At 39.4% G+C, this 13,510-nt stretch overlaps 1 protein-coding gene across 2 annotated transcripts in view; it reads right to left on the bottom strand.

Moving 5' to 3' along the window:
• kalrnb (kalirin RhoGEF kinase b) overlaps window positions 1–13,510 on the bottom strand; it is a 111,744-nt gene that overhangs the window by 66,824 nt on the left and 31,410 nt on the right. For both annotated transcript variants that reach the window (XR_007186212.1, XM_048200441.1), the window contains exons 8-14: window positions 13,266–13,397; window positions 9,606–9,836; window positions 7,589–7,711; window positions 7,237–7,428; window positions 5,104–5,276; window positions 4,256–4,430; window positions 255–450 (exon numbers count right to left, since the gene is read on the bottom strand). Coding sequence is in view for 1 of the 2 variants with exons in the window: in XM_048200441.1 (XP_048056398.1) it covers window positions 255–450; window positions 4,256–4,430; window positions 5,104–5,276; window positions 7,237–7,428; window positions 7,589–7,711; window positions 9,606–9,836; window positions 13,266–13,397 (1,222 nt within the window). In the remaining variant the exon portion in view is untranslated. The remainder of the gene's footprint in view (window positions 1–254; window positions 451–4,255; window positions 4,431–5,103; window positions 5,277–7,236; window positions 7,429–7,588; window positions 7,712–9,605; window positions 9,837–13,265; window positions 13,398–13,510) is intronic.

The raw sequence follows: 13,510 nt of genomic DNA, 5'->3' as shown, positions 1-13,510 counted from the left end.
ATTAATCAGCATATCATGTAACTATTTGAATTAAAATTTAATTAAGTGAGAATATGTCAAAGATTCCATGACCCGACAAATGCAAAGTGAACACCGGTAAACCAAGCGTGAAACCAGTGGTGACACCAACACAGCAACAACTGCCAACAAACACCAAAAGCGTTAAAACGCTGATTCACCAGAACCCTGCAACTGTAGTATGGAACTATTGCTCTCACTCTCTACATCTCTAGTATCACCGACCAGCTCCTCACCTGAAGCCTGGACCTCCATGATGTACTGGTGGAGATCCTGTCCCTGCTGTATGACCTCATAGGTCATGTTGTTCATGGCGAGCTTGCGCTCAGTGTGTCTGTGTAGTCTTTGTTCAGCCAGCGTGAGTTCCTCTGTGTTGAAATCAGAAGCCTGTCGCATCAGATCTTGTTTCCATGCGTCCAGCTCACCCATCACCTATGGAACAGATGGCATTTATTACACTCATATTCATAAAACAATAAACATCTATTCAGTATAATGAGAAAAGTGTGTGAAAAGCACAATTAAATTATCATTAAAGTCCAATATGATTCATGTTGTGTGAGAAATAGAACAGAAATTAAGTCACTATTCGCTGGAAATTCACTGGAAAACTCTTATTATTATTTGGCACATTCAATTATATTTGCTCACAAATCTGACTGATCCAGTTCAACTCTTAAAACGATTTGGTCACAGTGGTTAACAGCTTACTGAAGCAATGCTGTATAAAACTAAAACTATTTAAAGTCATTTTCGGTAATTGAAATAAAGCTGAAATAAACCTTAATATATATATAAAGGACAGTTAAAAACAACTACCACTGACCAAATCCAGACAAAGACAAAGTCATGAGTAAACAACAAAGCATAGAATAAGTCAGATTTAAATCATAGGTTATAAGCCAGATCAAATAAAATTGATTTTAACTTTGATTTAAAAATAGATAATGTGGTAGCAGATCTAATTTGAATAGATAGGCTGTTCCAAAGTCTCGGAGCAGCTATGGCAAATGCACGATCGCCCCTAGACTTTAGTCTGGTTTTGGGGACCAGTAAGAGCCTCTGATTGGCAGAACTAAGAGCTCTCCCTGGTTGGTGGTCTTTCAACAGGTCAGAGAGGTATTGTGGTGCTAAACCATTTATAGATTTAAGAACCAATAAGAGCACTTCAAAATCAATTCTGTGACACACAGATAACCAATGTAGAGACAGCTTTCGAGCTCCTGTTAAAACTCTGACAGCAGCATTTCAAACCATCTGAAGGCAGTTTAAAGAGGATTGACTAATCCCCAGATTGAGAGAATTGCAATAGTCAAGCCAAGTGGTGATAAAAGCATGGATAACTCTTTCAAAATTATTAAAAGAGAGAAAGGACTTCATTTTTACCAGGACTTGCAATTGGTAGAAACTTGACTTCATGACTTGATAAATTTTCCAGCTTTTAATGTCTAGTAACACACCCAGATTTTTCATGCCTTTCACATATGGCCTAACATAAGGTGCTGAAACAGAGATTTAAGTTTGGTATAATCTGGGCATCAGAAAGGGTAAATACCACAATCTCTGTTTACACACATTCAGATTTAAGAAATTTTTAAGGATTAGTTCACTTTCAAAAGAAAATTACCCCAAGCTTTATTCACCCTCAAGCCACCCTAGGTGTATATGACTTCCTTCTTTCTGATGAACACAATCGGAGATATTTTAATAAACATCCTGACGCATCCGAGATTTATAATGGCAGTGAACAGGGGTCACGAGTATGAGCTGAAGAAAGTGCTTCCATCCACATCCGTCCATCATAAACGTGTATTACACACAGCTCCGGGATTTAATAAAGGCCTTCTGAAGCGATGCATTTGTGTAAAAAAAATTAATAAATAATAATAATAATTAACAAGTTATGAAGTAAAATATCTAGCTTCCGCCAGACCGCCTTCCGTATTCAACGTACAAAGAAAGTTTAAAATTCTTGCAGTTTAAAAAGCTTACACTACGTCCTACGCCTTCCCTATTCAACTTACGGAAAAAGTGTAACAGTCTACACTTTCTTCGTAACTTGAATACAGAAGGCGGTTTGGAAGCTAGATATTTTACTTCATAACTTAAATTAAACTTAAGTTAAATATGGATTTTTTTTTTTTTTTTGCATCACTTTGCTTCAGAAGGCCTTTATTAACCCCCCGGAGCCATGTGGAGTACGTTTATGATGGATGGATGTGGATGGAAGCACATTCTTCAGCTCATACTCGTGACCCCTGTTCACTGCCATTATAAAGCTTGGATGCATCAGGATATTTATTAAAATATCTCCGATTGTGTTCATCAAAAAGAAGAAAGTCATTTACACCTAGGATGGCTTGAGGGTGAGTAAAGCTTGGGCTAATTTTTATTTGAAAGTGAACTAATCCTTTAAGGACATCCATGCTTTAACATGCAAGAGGCAAGCAACCACATGGTCTAAACCAGTGTTTCTCAAATTGGGGTACGCGTACCCCTGGGGGTACGTGAGGTGACAAAAGGGGGTACGCGAACAAAATGCGGAGTAGTTAATTTAACTCTACCATACCTTAAAATAATATTAAAAGCATGTATTTATAACTGACAAAATGTCGTAAATCCATTACATTTAATCAAATTACCTCATGTTTTGCAGTCTAAAATGACTGCATCCACACAAGCAGCATGCATAATCGCGCGACAATGCACCTTTGTAAAAGTGGGGATTTAGCACTCGCATGAAGAACAAATATAGACACAGATAGTGGATTTATATCAATTTAAGACTCAAACTTTCTTCGATACAAAAACATACCTTGTGTGAGTTCTTGTATTTAATGTTGATAACGAGGAAGAATGCAATTGTACCCAAATATCCACATGACTGCAAACGTGCATTATTATACAACAGGTCAAAAAACAAAACGTACATTTTAAACACAGTACTGTCAGTATTTACTCTATTTTGCAACGAAAAAATATTTCTAACGAAAACCAGAGCAGAACTACAACACACGAATGCGGCTTTGAACGAATCGTGAGAGTCAGTGATTCAATGATTCATTCACAGCCAATTGCTTCGTTACAGAATGAATGACTCTATGACTCATTCATAAAAATAGTGACTTGCTGCCACCTACTGGCAGTTTTAGTTTAATATTTAAAAGTATCACTTCGTTTTACCATCATTGCATATTTCTCTATTAAACATTTTTTATTTAAAACATTATTTATTTTATAAAGTTATTCATGAACGTAAAAATATGCACTGGAAAATCAATTTAGGGGGCAAATATTGTCTCTTAATGGAAAAGGTGTGACTGCAGTCGAAGTGGAAGAGAGGGGGTACGCAGAAGGATGGGAATCCCTTCAGGGGGTACTCCACGCTAAAAAGTTTGAGAACCACTGGTCTAAACCATTCGTATATTTTTAATCTTTCATAATTATTGTAATGTTATGTCCTTTGAGATATGAGGTAGTTTAACGGCGTCTCTTGTGACGCCTTGCCGAGAGCAGCTGTGTGTGTGTGTGTGCGTGCGTTCATGTGTTTTGGAGGAGGCGTGGCTTTGGACGTCGATTTGCAGGGAGGGTGGGATCATATGTTTCAATGCTAGCAGGCTAACGTTAGCATTTCCCAGATTACCTACTGCACCTTTAAAACTGAATATATAAATATGAAATAAAAACCTATTAAAATATGAATAAACACTGTAATACTATATTGTATATATAGCAAAATAGCATTGCTCAGAAGGCAAAGATTATCAGTGGATAAAAACTTAAATGTTAGTTTGTCAGTCACACAAAGCATGCATGGCTTCAGAAGACTGAAGTGAAGACAGAAGAATACAGTGTATGAGTCAGATGGACCACTGTCGTGATACTGTAATGGTGCATCTGTTTCTTTGTTTTTTTTTTCTTTCTTTTTTTTGAAGCTTGTCAGTCCTAGTCTTCATTTTCTTTCATTGTATTTAAATGAGTAGGCACGATATTCTCCAAAAATTCACCTTTGTTGTTTCACAGAAGAAAGTAAGCCAATCAAGTATGGAACAGCATGTGGGCAAATAAATGATGGCAGAATTTTGGGGTGAACTATGAGATATAGTTTATGCAGTAATTCAAACAACACTCCTAAATCCAAAAACAGATTTACAAAATAAAACAAATTTTACATAATACACAAACATACATACAGACATGCAAATGGGATCAGGCCATCAAACACACATTCACACACCTCCAGGGCGTACTGTTCAAAGATACGGAGCTGCAGGAAGATGTCCAGTTTGATCCTGCGCTCATGAAAAAGCTCCTCCATATGAGCCTGAGCCTCATCCAACTGCTGTAGAACACCCTCGATATGAGCCACGGAGCTGGCGTGAGGAAGCTTATTACAGGCCAACGCTGAGTCTCTGTTTGAGCACACACAAACCCACGCCAACACATACAAGAGCAAATCAATATCAGTAGAGAGCATGTTAATCCAGAACCAGTATATACCAGCATCCCATCACATGTATGAACATGCTCAAAAGTAATCTAAAAAGAATATTAGGTTACACTTTATTTCGATGGTCCGCTATAGACATTCTATAAGTAAATTTGTAACTACATGTCAACTAACTCTCATTAGAGTATTAGTAGGCTGTTAGGTTAGGGTTAGGTGTTAGCGTTCAGGTTAGTAGAATAAGCTGACATGTAGTTGCAAAGTTACTTATAGTCAGTAGAATGTCTGTTGGGGGACCTTTTAAATAAAGTGGTAGCAGACAGTCTACTGATCCTCTAATGAGGGTTTGTTGACATGTAGTTACTATAAGTTACTTATAATTAGTAGAATGTCTAAAGTGGACCATCAAAATGAACACTTTGTTACCAAATATTATTTGTAGCCTGTAGCCTATGGTCACCAGATTTGGTCCTGAGACTTAAAAGCTCTAAATCCTGTACTTCAAAACTTTGTTACTTTTTCAAGACTGCTGCAAGTATCATGTTGAGAATAATTTTGGTAACGTCTGGAATGGAAGATGTGAAAAGAGTTGGGTTATGATGAAATGCTGTACAATAGGAGTGTGTTGTCAAACTCACCGCAGGTGCTGAATAAGCTCCTCCCCCTCTTTGATGACATTGAGTGTGGCATCCAGCGTGCTGCTCTGCTGCTGCTGAAACTGTCTGATCAGCTCCTGAACAGCATCCACTGACTCAGAGTTCAACACTGGCTCTACAAGACTCTTCTGCAAGTCCTCCATCCATGACCACAGCTAAAGACAGACAGGATAGATAGATAGATAGATAGATAGATAGATAGATAGATAGATAGATAGATAGATAGATAGATAGATAGATAGATAGATAGATAGATAGAATGTTTCAACATCGTTGATAGGTGAGAGTGTTGCTAGGTGATTGCTCTAGATATTATGCCTAGCAACCGCCCACAACACCATATCAACTGCCAACAACACCCTTGCAACCACCTAGTACACTCTAGTAACAGAGTGACTAGGGCGTTGCTAGAGTGTTCTAGGTGGATGCAGGGGTGTTGCTAGGCAGTTGTTTCAGTGTTGTTGCTAGGCATTTGCTAAGTTGTTATGGATATTCAGCCTAGCAACCAGCCACAACACCATAACAACTGCCTAGCAACACCCTTGCAACCACCTAGTACATTCTAGTAACAGAGTGACTAGGGTGTTGCTAGAGTGTTCTAGGTGGATGCAGGGGTGTTGCTAGGCAGTTGTTTCGGTGTTGTGGGTTGTTGATAGGAAGTTGCTAGGTTGTTCTGGATATTTTGTCTAGCAGCCACCCACAACACCATAACAACTGCCTAGCAACACCCTTGCAACCAGTTAGTACACTATAGTAACAGAGTGATTAGGGTGTTTCTAGAGTGTTCTAGGAAGTTGTTTCAGTGTTGTGGGTTGTTGCTAGGCAGCTGCTAAGTTGTTATGGATATTCAGTCTAGCAACCAGCCACAACACCATAACAACTGCCTAGCAACACCCTTGCAACCACCTAGTACACTCTAGTAACAGAGTGACTAGGGTGTTGCTAGAGTGTTCTAGGTGGATGCAGGGGTGTTGCTAGGCAGTTGTTTCAGTGTTGTGGATTGTTGATAGGAAGTTGCTAGGTTGTTCTGGATATTTTGTCTAGCAGCCACCCACAACACCATAACAACTGCCTAGCAACACCCTTGCAACCACTTAGTACACTCTAGTAACAGAGTGATTAGGGTGTTGCTAAAGTGTTCTAGGCAGTTGTTTCAGTGTTGTGGGTTGTTGCTAGGCAGTTGCTAAGTTGTCCTGGATATTTTGTCTAGCAGCCACCCACAACACCATAACAACTGCCTAGCAACACCCTTGCAACCACTTAGTACACTCTAGTAACAGAGTGATTAGGGTGTTTCTAGAGTGTTCTAGGCAGTTGTTTCAGTGTTGTGGGTTGTTGCTAGGCAGTTGCTAAGTTGTTATGGATATTTAGCCTAGCAACCAGACATAACACCATAACAACTGCCTAGCAACACCCTTGCAACCACCTAGTACAATCTAGTAACAGAGTGACTAGGATGTTGCTAGAGTGTTTTAGGTGGATGCAGGGGTGTTGCTAGGCAGTTGTTTCAGTGTTGTGGGTTGTTGATAGGAAGTTGCTAGGTTGTTCTGGATATTTTGTCTAGCAGCCACCCACAACACCATAACAACTGCCTAGCAACACCCTTGCAACCACAAAGAACACTCTAGCACCAGAGTGATTAGGGTGTTGCTAGAGTGCTCTAGGTGGATGCAGGGGTGTTGCTAGGCAGTTGTTACAGTGTTGTGGGTTGTTGCTAGGTGGTTGCATTAGTGGTTGCCTCCCTGTGGCAGGCAGGTGGTTGGTAGGCAGTTGTTCTAGGTGTTGTTGTTCTAGGTGCACTTTGGGGGTTGTTAAGGTGTTTCTAGGTAATTGTAGGTGGCTGTTGCTAAGGTGTTTTGGGTTAATTCTGGAATGTTGCTAGAGCATTGTAAGCCGGTTTCTCTATTCCTTTACAGTCAGAAATATTGCTCTCATAAGAAGTTATTGAAATAATATCTCAGTATGTTGGCTTTGTCCATTCACATTTGTTCTTAATTAGTGCAGTCAGTCAGTAAGTGGAGTTGAGAGCTACTAACAAAAGCTCTCACGCATGAACAGAGATCAGTCACAACTAGTTTTTTGGGAAGCACTCTTAAGTGTGTGTGCGTGCACTACCTCTTTAGTGTGGGTGTGAAAAGACACTGAGATATCCAGCAGCAGTTTCCTCTGCTCCACCCTCCGTACAAACTCCTGAACTCTGACCTCCAGGTGATGGGCGGCAGCATAAATCTCTTCTGGATCACACTCTCCCGTCTGAGCCAGCTGCTCCGCTGCTTCCAAGAGCTTATCCGCATTAGTATAAGTGTTCTGGAGTAAAAGAGAGAGAGAGAGAGAAGTACATTAAAAACATCTTCCATGAATATTAACAGGAAACTCAATAGTATGATGAATGATATCACTGCTACTGGTTATTTGCTCCTTTCCCATCAGGCAAAAAATACAAAACATAAACGGAGTGGGTTCTAACCTGTGCCACCTCCTGAAAGTCATCGTGTCGTTTTTGTAGAGCTCGTGCTCTGTGTACAGACTTCCCAACTCCTGTATGTTTACTGAGGAATGCCTCTCCATGGTTTTCAATCCAGTCCAAGACCTAAGCGCGCGCACACACACACACACACAATGTAATTAATTCTAATTAAGTCAAAAAGCACACTTAAAGTCCCTGTAAAGTCAATTCTGAGAATTATTTCTAAACACTTTATAAATGTTACAAATATATTGCTGAAACACACTACAAAGACTGTGAATTGTGTAATGCTTAATTGTGAAGTTAGAGCGTTAAAAGTTTTTCACCAAGTCTCTGTTCAGGATTTTTTGGGCGGAGCTAAAACGGGGGTCTGATGACGCACTTGGACCCCCGAGCATAGCCCCTCCCCTAACACGATATAACTGTCGCTGACGCACCGAGCGTGGCGCCGCCTCTAACTCTACAGCGGTTCACTCGCTCAATCACGAGTGTCATTACAGTTATACACCCCTTTGCACATTTACATGGTTGTTATAATATACAATATGCTCGGTCTCCTTATTTAAATTGTCTAAAACGACGATATGAAATATTCTAAAGTGATCGTTCTACACCAGATAATTTTACAAACTTTCATCAGACAGCTGGGATTCACAGATAATCCGCTGTTTTTGGTAATTGTGACTGAACAGACCTCGGCCCCCCTCGCGCCTCGGCCTTCCTACCGTCCCACCGATAACCGATGATATATGGGGCTGGACAGAGTCTCTCCCGTCCCGGCCTTCATCCTCCCGTCTCGCGGCACCGTCATTTGTCGACTCGACAACAGTCGGCAGTTCGTGCCCACCAATGAGTGTAAGTTGCCGAGTTTGCTTATGTTATAATTAGTAGGTAGTCCACAGTAACTCTGCTAAAATTTGCAATCATCTAAATGATTCTTTTCATATGCATCAGTATGTTTGACTCATTAGACTCAAGTTAGTTGAGACTGCAGCTCTCGCGAGTGGGCGTGGCTTCAGCGCCGCCAGAGGATACGCCCCCAGCGTTTGAGAGCAGAGAGCGCTGCCTATTTTTTCGAGATTTTGATAACTTATTTAATTTATTTGCAGATTTTTTTAATCATTCAAATTTGGCTGGGTGGTTAATAACACATTTTTCTGCAGAGTGAAAAACTCAGAACACATACTTTAAAATGACTTTACAGGGACTTTAAGTTTAACTAACTGCATTTAATATAAATTTAAACTATAATACAATTTCATTGATTTCATTTCATTTTCAAATAACATACAATTAAGTTGTTCGAAAACATTACATTCAGTTCTCACTTAAGTATTTTCACTCAAGCATATTAGTTCTGTAATAAGTATGCTATAGTATACTTCTTTTTCACATGAGTTGCCTAATTTGTAATGTTTCTTTCCTATAGAAACATTTTACACATCCTAATAGCAAGTCAGAGCTTAAACAGTTAGTTGTAAAGAGGCCCAGTGGATTTTTAGAAAAGGTTCAACAAACTTAGGAAGTCAAAGTTCTTTAGTTCACTGCACAAGCTCAATGCTCGAGTAGACCTCATTTATGTCTAAAGAGACCCTGGAAAGGATCCAGTCACATCAAAGAAACAACACAGTCCTGACAGAGAACCGGTGAAGGTACAACAAAAAGCCCCCGAAGGCGACGGCCACAGGAAGTGGAGTGTATTGTTGGAGGAATTGACTAAAGGCCAAGCACAATACTGCCGTCCCTCGAGGACGCTGAGGCAATCTCAGTCAACTCTGTGAGTCAGAGTCCTTGTCACTTCCTCTAATACTCTGTGCAGTTGATATTTGTTCTGCCGTAGGAGAAACATTGTTACATGTATAGATCTAAAAACAGCTACTGAAAGGTTGAGAGTTTAGGGTCAAATTTGTCAGATGGTGAATTATGTGGGTATAGTGTACGTTTGTGTGTTGCATGCAGTGATTTGTATAGTGCATGTGTGCATTTGTGTGTTGTCATGCACATATGTATGATATACCTGCTGCACGTCTTGTTGAAAAACACACAGCTGAAGTCTCTGGTGCAGCCGAAGCTTGCGATGTTGCAGGAGACCCTCCAGTCTGCGATACTGATGAACTACCTCATGGACCACCTCCAGAACCCCCCTCACCGCCTGACTATAATCGGCCCCCGCCGTCAGAGACCCTGAGTCGGCCGGGGGCTGAGGCCGCTGCAACACATCCAGTAGGGTCTTTCCTTTCTGACTGACCTGCAATACGAAATATAACATTCATTACTTTGTTTTTTATTACTTTGTTATTTTTTGTGTATTTGTGTTTTAAAGTACTGATTACTAGATTACATAGCATAATATCCTACTTTTTCATAAAATATTATTTCTTATTATTTCAAACCTGATGAAATCGTGTCTCTGAAATATATTAGACATGTTCGATTCATGAACAAATCATTCTTTTGATTCTTTTCAATGAATCTGTAGAATCGCTTCACAAATAGATCTGGACAATTCGGCTGCATCCGAAAACTTAAAAATGCTGCCTTCCGAGGACGCATTTCAAGGTAGGAAGGCATCAAGGCACTTCCGAATCCAATGCTAGCTTCACTTCCTGAGATACCTTCATCTAATTGATTTTTGAAGGCAACATAGATGTATCCTTCGCTGCCTTTGGTATCCAATAATCCTACGCGTTCCATTCGGTGACAGTTGAGCTAGTAATTAGTAGTAATTAGTAATTAAACATTCATTTAGTTCTCAACAAAGCGCACTCTATTTTGCTATAGATTATTAAACCGTTACGCTGCCTCAGAAGTCTGTCCGAAATTAGTTTCATGAGGTGCCTTCGTGCCCAAACACTGCCTGCAGAGTCATCGCCTGATAGAGCAGCGAGGCAACAAGTCAGCTGCCTAAGTTTTCGGATGCAGGCTTCATTTGCGAATCAAGTTGCAGCTGTTCTTGAGTCAATTCAATGATTAGTTTGAAGCAAGCCACTGGTTAACAACTCACTGAACTGGTCATGTCCGACTCAAAATGAATCAAGAAAGAGAAGGAATATGATCCTCAGCGCTCAAGTGTGCAGAGGACTTGACTGATGGATGGCATGAAGAATAAGTTGCTAATGCAAATAACAGTATTGTTTATTGTAAATAAAAATCATATTTAGGCTATACAATACATGACTAAGTTGTTTGTGAATTAAATCTGCTCTACAAGGGCAATCGTTTTAAGCTTAGTGTTCAGTATGAAATACTGAAAACTATTTTCACTATTTTCAATAGTAAATTTCACAAATGTGACCCTGGACCACAAAACCAGTCATAAGGGTCATGAGTAATAACACTTTAATGAATACGCTTTCCATGAATAAATAAGCTTTCCAGTGATGTATGATCTGTTAGGATAGGACAATATTTGGTTGAGATATAGCTATTTGAAAATCTGGAAACTGAGGATGCAAAAAAAAAAAAAAGAAAAAAAAAAACTGAGAAAATCACCTTTAAAGGTGCCATCGAATTGAAAATTGAATTTACCTCGGCATAGTTGAAATACAAGAGTTCAGTACATGGAAATGACATACAGTGAGTCTCAAACTCCATTGTTTCCTCCTTCTTATATAAATCTCATTTGTTTAAAAGACCTCTGAGGAACAGGCGAATCATAACACCGACTGTTATGTAACATTCGGGATCATTAATATGTACGCCCCCAATATTTGCATATACCAGTCCATGTTCAAGGCATTACACAAGGGCAGCCAGTATTAACGTCTGGATGTGCACAACTGAATCATCAGACTTGGTAAGCAAGCAAGGACAACAGCGAAAAATGGCAGATGGTAATAATTGACATGATCCATGATAACATGATATTTTTAGTGATATTTGTTAATTGTCTTTCTAAATGTTTCGTTAGCATGTTGCTAATGTACTGTTAAATGTGGTTAAAGTTACCATTGTTTCTTACTGTATTCACGGAGACAAGAGCCGTCGCTATTTTCATTATTAAACACTTGCAGTCTGTATAATGCATAAACACAACTTCGTTCTTTATAAATCTCTCCAACAGTGTAGCATTAATCATTAGCCACGGAGCACTATCAAACTCATTCATAATCAAATGTAAACATCCAAATAAATACCATACTTACGCGATTAGACATGCTGCATGACGAACACTTTGTAAAGATCCATTTTGAGGGTTACATTAGCTGTGTGACCTTTGTTTATGCAATGATAGAGTTGAGAGCTCGAGGGGGGGGAGAGCGCGAGCAATTAAAGGGGCCGCAGCCTGAATCGGCGCATTTCTAATTATGCCTCAAAATTAAGTTAAAAAAATTAATTAAAAAAATCTATGGGGTATTTTGAGCTGCAACTTCACAGACACATTCAGGGGACACCCTAGACTTATATTACATCTTGTAAAAAAACGTTCGATGCCACCTTTAAAGTTGTCCAAATGAAGTCCTTAGCAATGCTTATCTACTCAAAAAAATAGATTTTTGATATATTTATGGTAGGAAATTTACAAAATATCTTCATGGAACATGATCTTTACTTAATATCCTAATGATTTTTGGCAAAAAAAGAAAAATCGATAATTTTGACCCATACAATGTATTTTATTGAATATTGCTACAAATATACCCTAGGACTTATGACTGGTTTTATGTTCCAGGGTCACAAATAATTACACAGAAACTGCAAGTAACACATTGAATTAAATGTGAAATTTTGAAATAGAAAGACTGAAATAGTATGTTCTTGTTAAACATACTCAATCTGTTTTAGGGTGTGTTCACACTTGGCAGGTTTGGTTCTGTTAGTGTGGTTCATTTGATTATGTGCGAAGGCTGCCATCCCAACCCTGGTGCGCACCAAACAAGCAGACCGAAACCCCTGAAAAGCTAGGTCTCGGTCCGCTTTCAAATGAACTCAGGTGCAGTTCAAATGAAATATGAACGCAACACGGATCAAAGCCATGTAAAAAAACAGAACAACAAACATGCGACCCTAAAAAGGACAGAAATGTTCTCGTCATAGTCACGATGTTGCCCATCATAGCTTGGTACGGGCATCAGAACCACATCTCCTCGCAGCAGATCTTCATTTGTGTGAGTGACAAAGGGATTCCTGCCACTGTTTTGACTCTTTTGACATTTCATATACCATCATATGTACTGTACACACATACAGTGAGCGCATTTAGCCCAGCACACAGCATTGTTTTGGATGTTCAACAAGTTCCATTGCAAAATATACGCCATAAAAGCCTTTTTTTTTGTATCTTTAGATTTGGTGTTAAAAATGACAGTGTGAACGCTAAGCGAACCAGGACTAAATGTATCTTTTTTTTGGAACAGACCAAAAGAACCAAGAGAACACACCCTTATTTACAACTTCGAAAAATCATTTTTTTTACAGTGAATATATGCTCACTTGTATCACTGTCTACAGTATATGGGAGGCTACTTTATGTAACAACTGTAAATAATGTAAAATTACTAATGCACTAATACACTAATGCATCTTTTCCACTGCCTTAGCAATTTCAAAAGAACTACTACTGCCCAGATCCACAACATTGTACCAACCAACTCTGAAATCCATTGCACACAAACAAAGCATTGCAGGCTACATATTTAAAAAGTGTACTAAAAAGAGCAGCTCCTGAAATGCTCACCTCTGTATATGCTGTGGTGACCTGCTCGTACAGATTCTGGTGGTTGTGAATGGCCATCTCAAGTTCTTGTGTCGCCGTTGGCAATCCGCCCTCACCGCATGACTTCACCCATCCCTCCATGCTAGACAGAAACTAAGAACAGCACAGAGAGAGAGAGAACACGCTCTTAAACTTTACAGTATAAAAGGTCCATATAATAAAACCAGAGAGGACAGAGGTGTACAGTTGTACACACTCATTAAAAA

Source organism: Megalobrama amblycephala, linkage group LG8 (assembly GCF_018812025.1).
Source record: "Megalobrama amblycephala isolate DHTTF-2021 linkage group LG8, ASM1881202v1, whole genome shotgun sequence".
Classification (NCBI taxonomy): domain Eukaryota; kingdom Metazoa; phylum Chordata; class Actinopteri; order Cypriniformes; family Xenocyprididae; genus Megalobrama; species Megalobrama amblycephala.
This window is presented reverse-complemented; position numbering and strand designations above follow the sequence as displayed.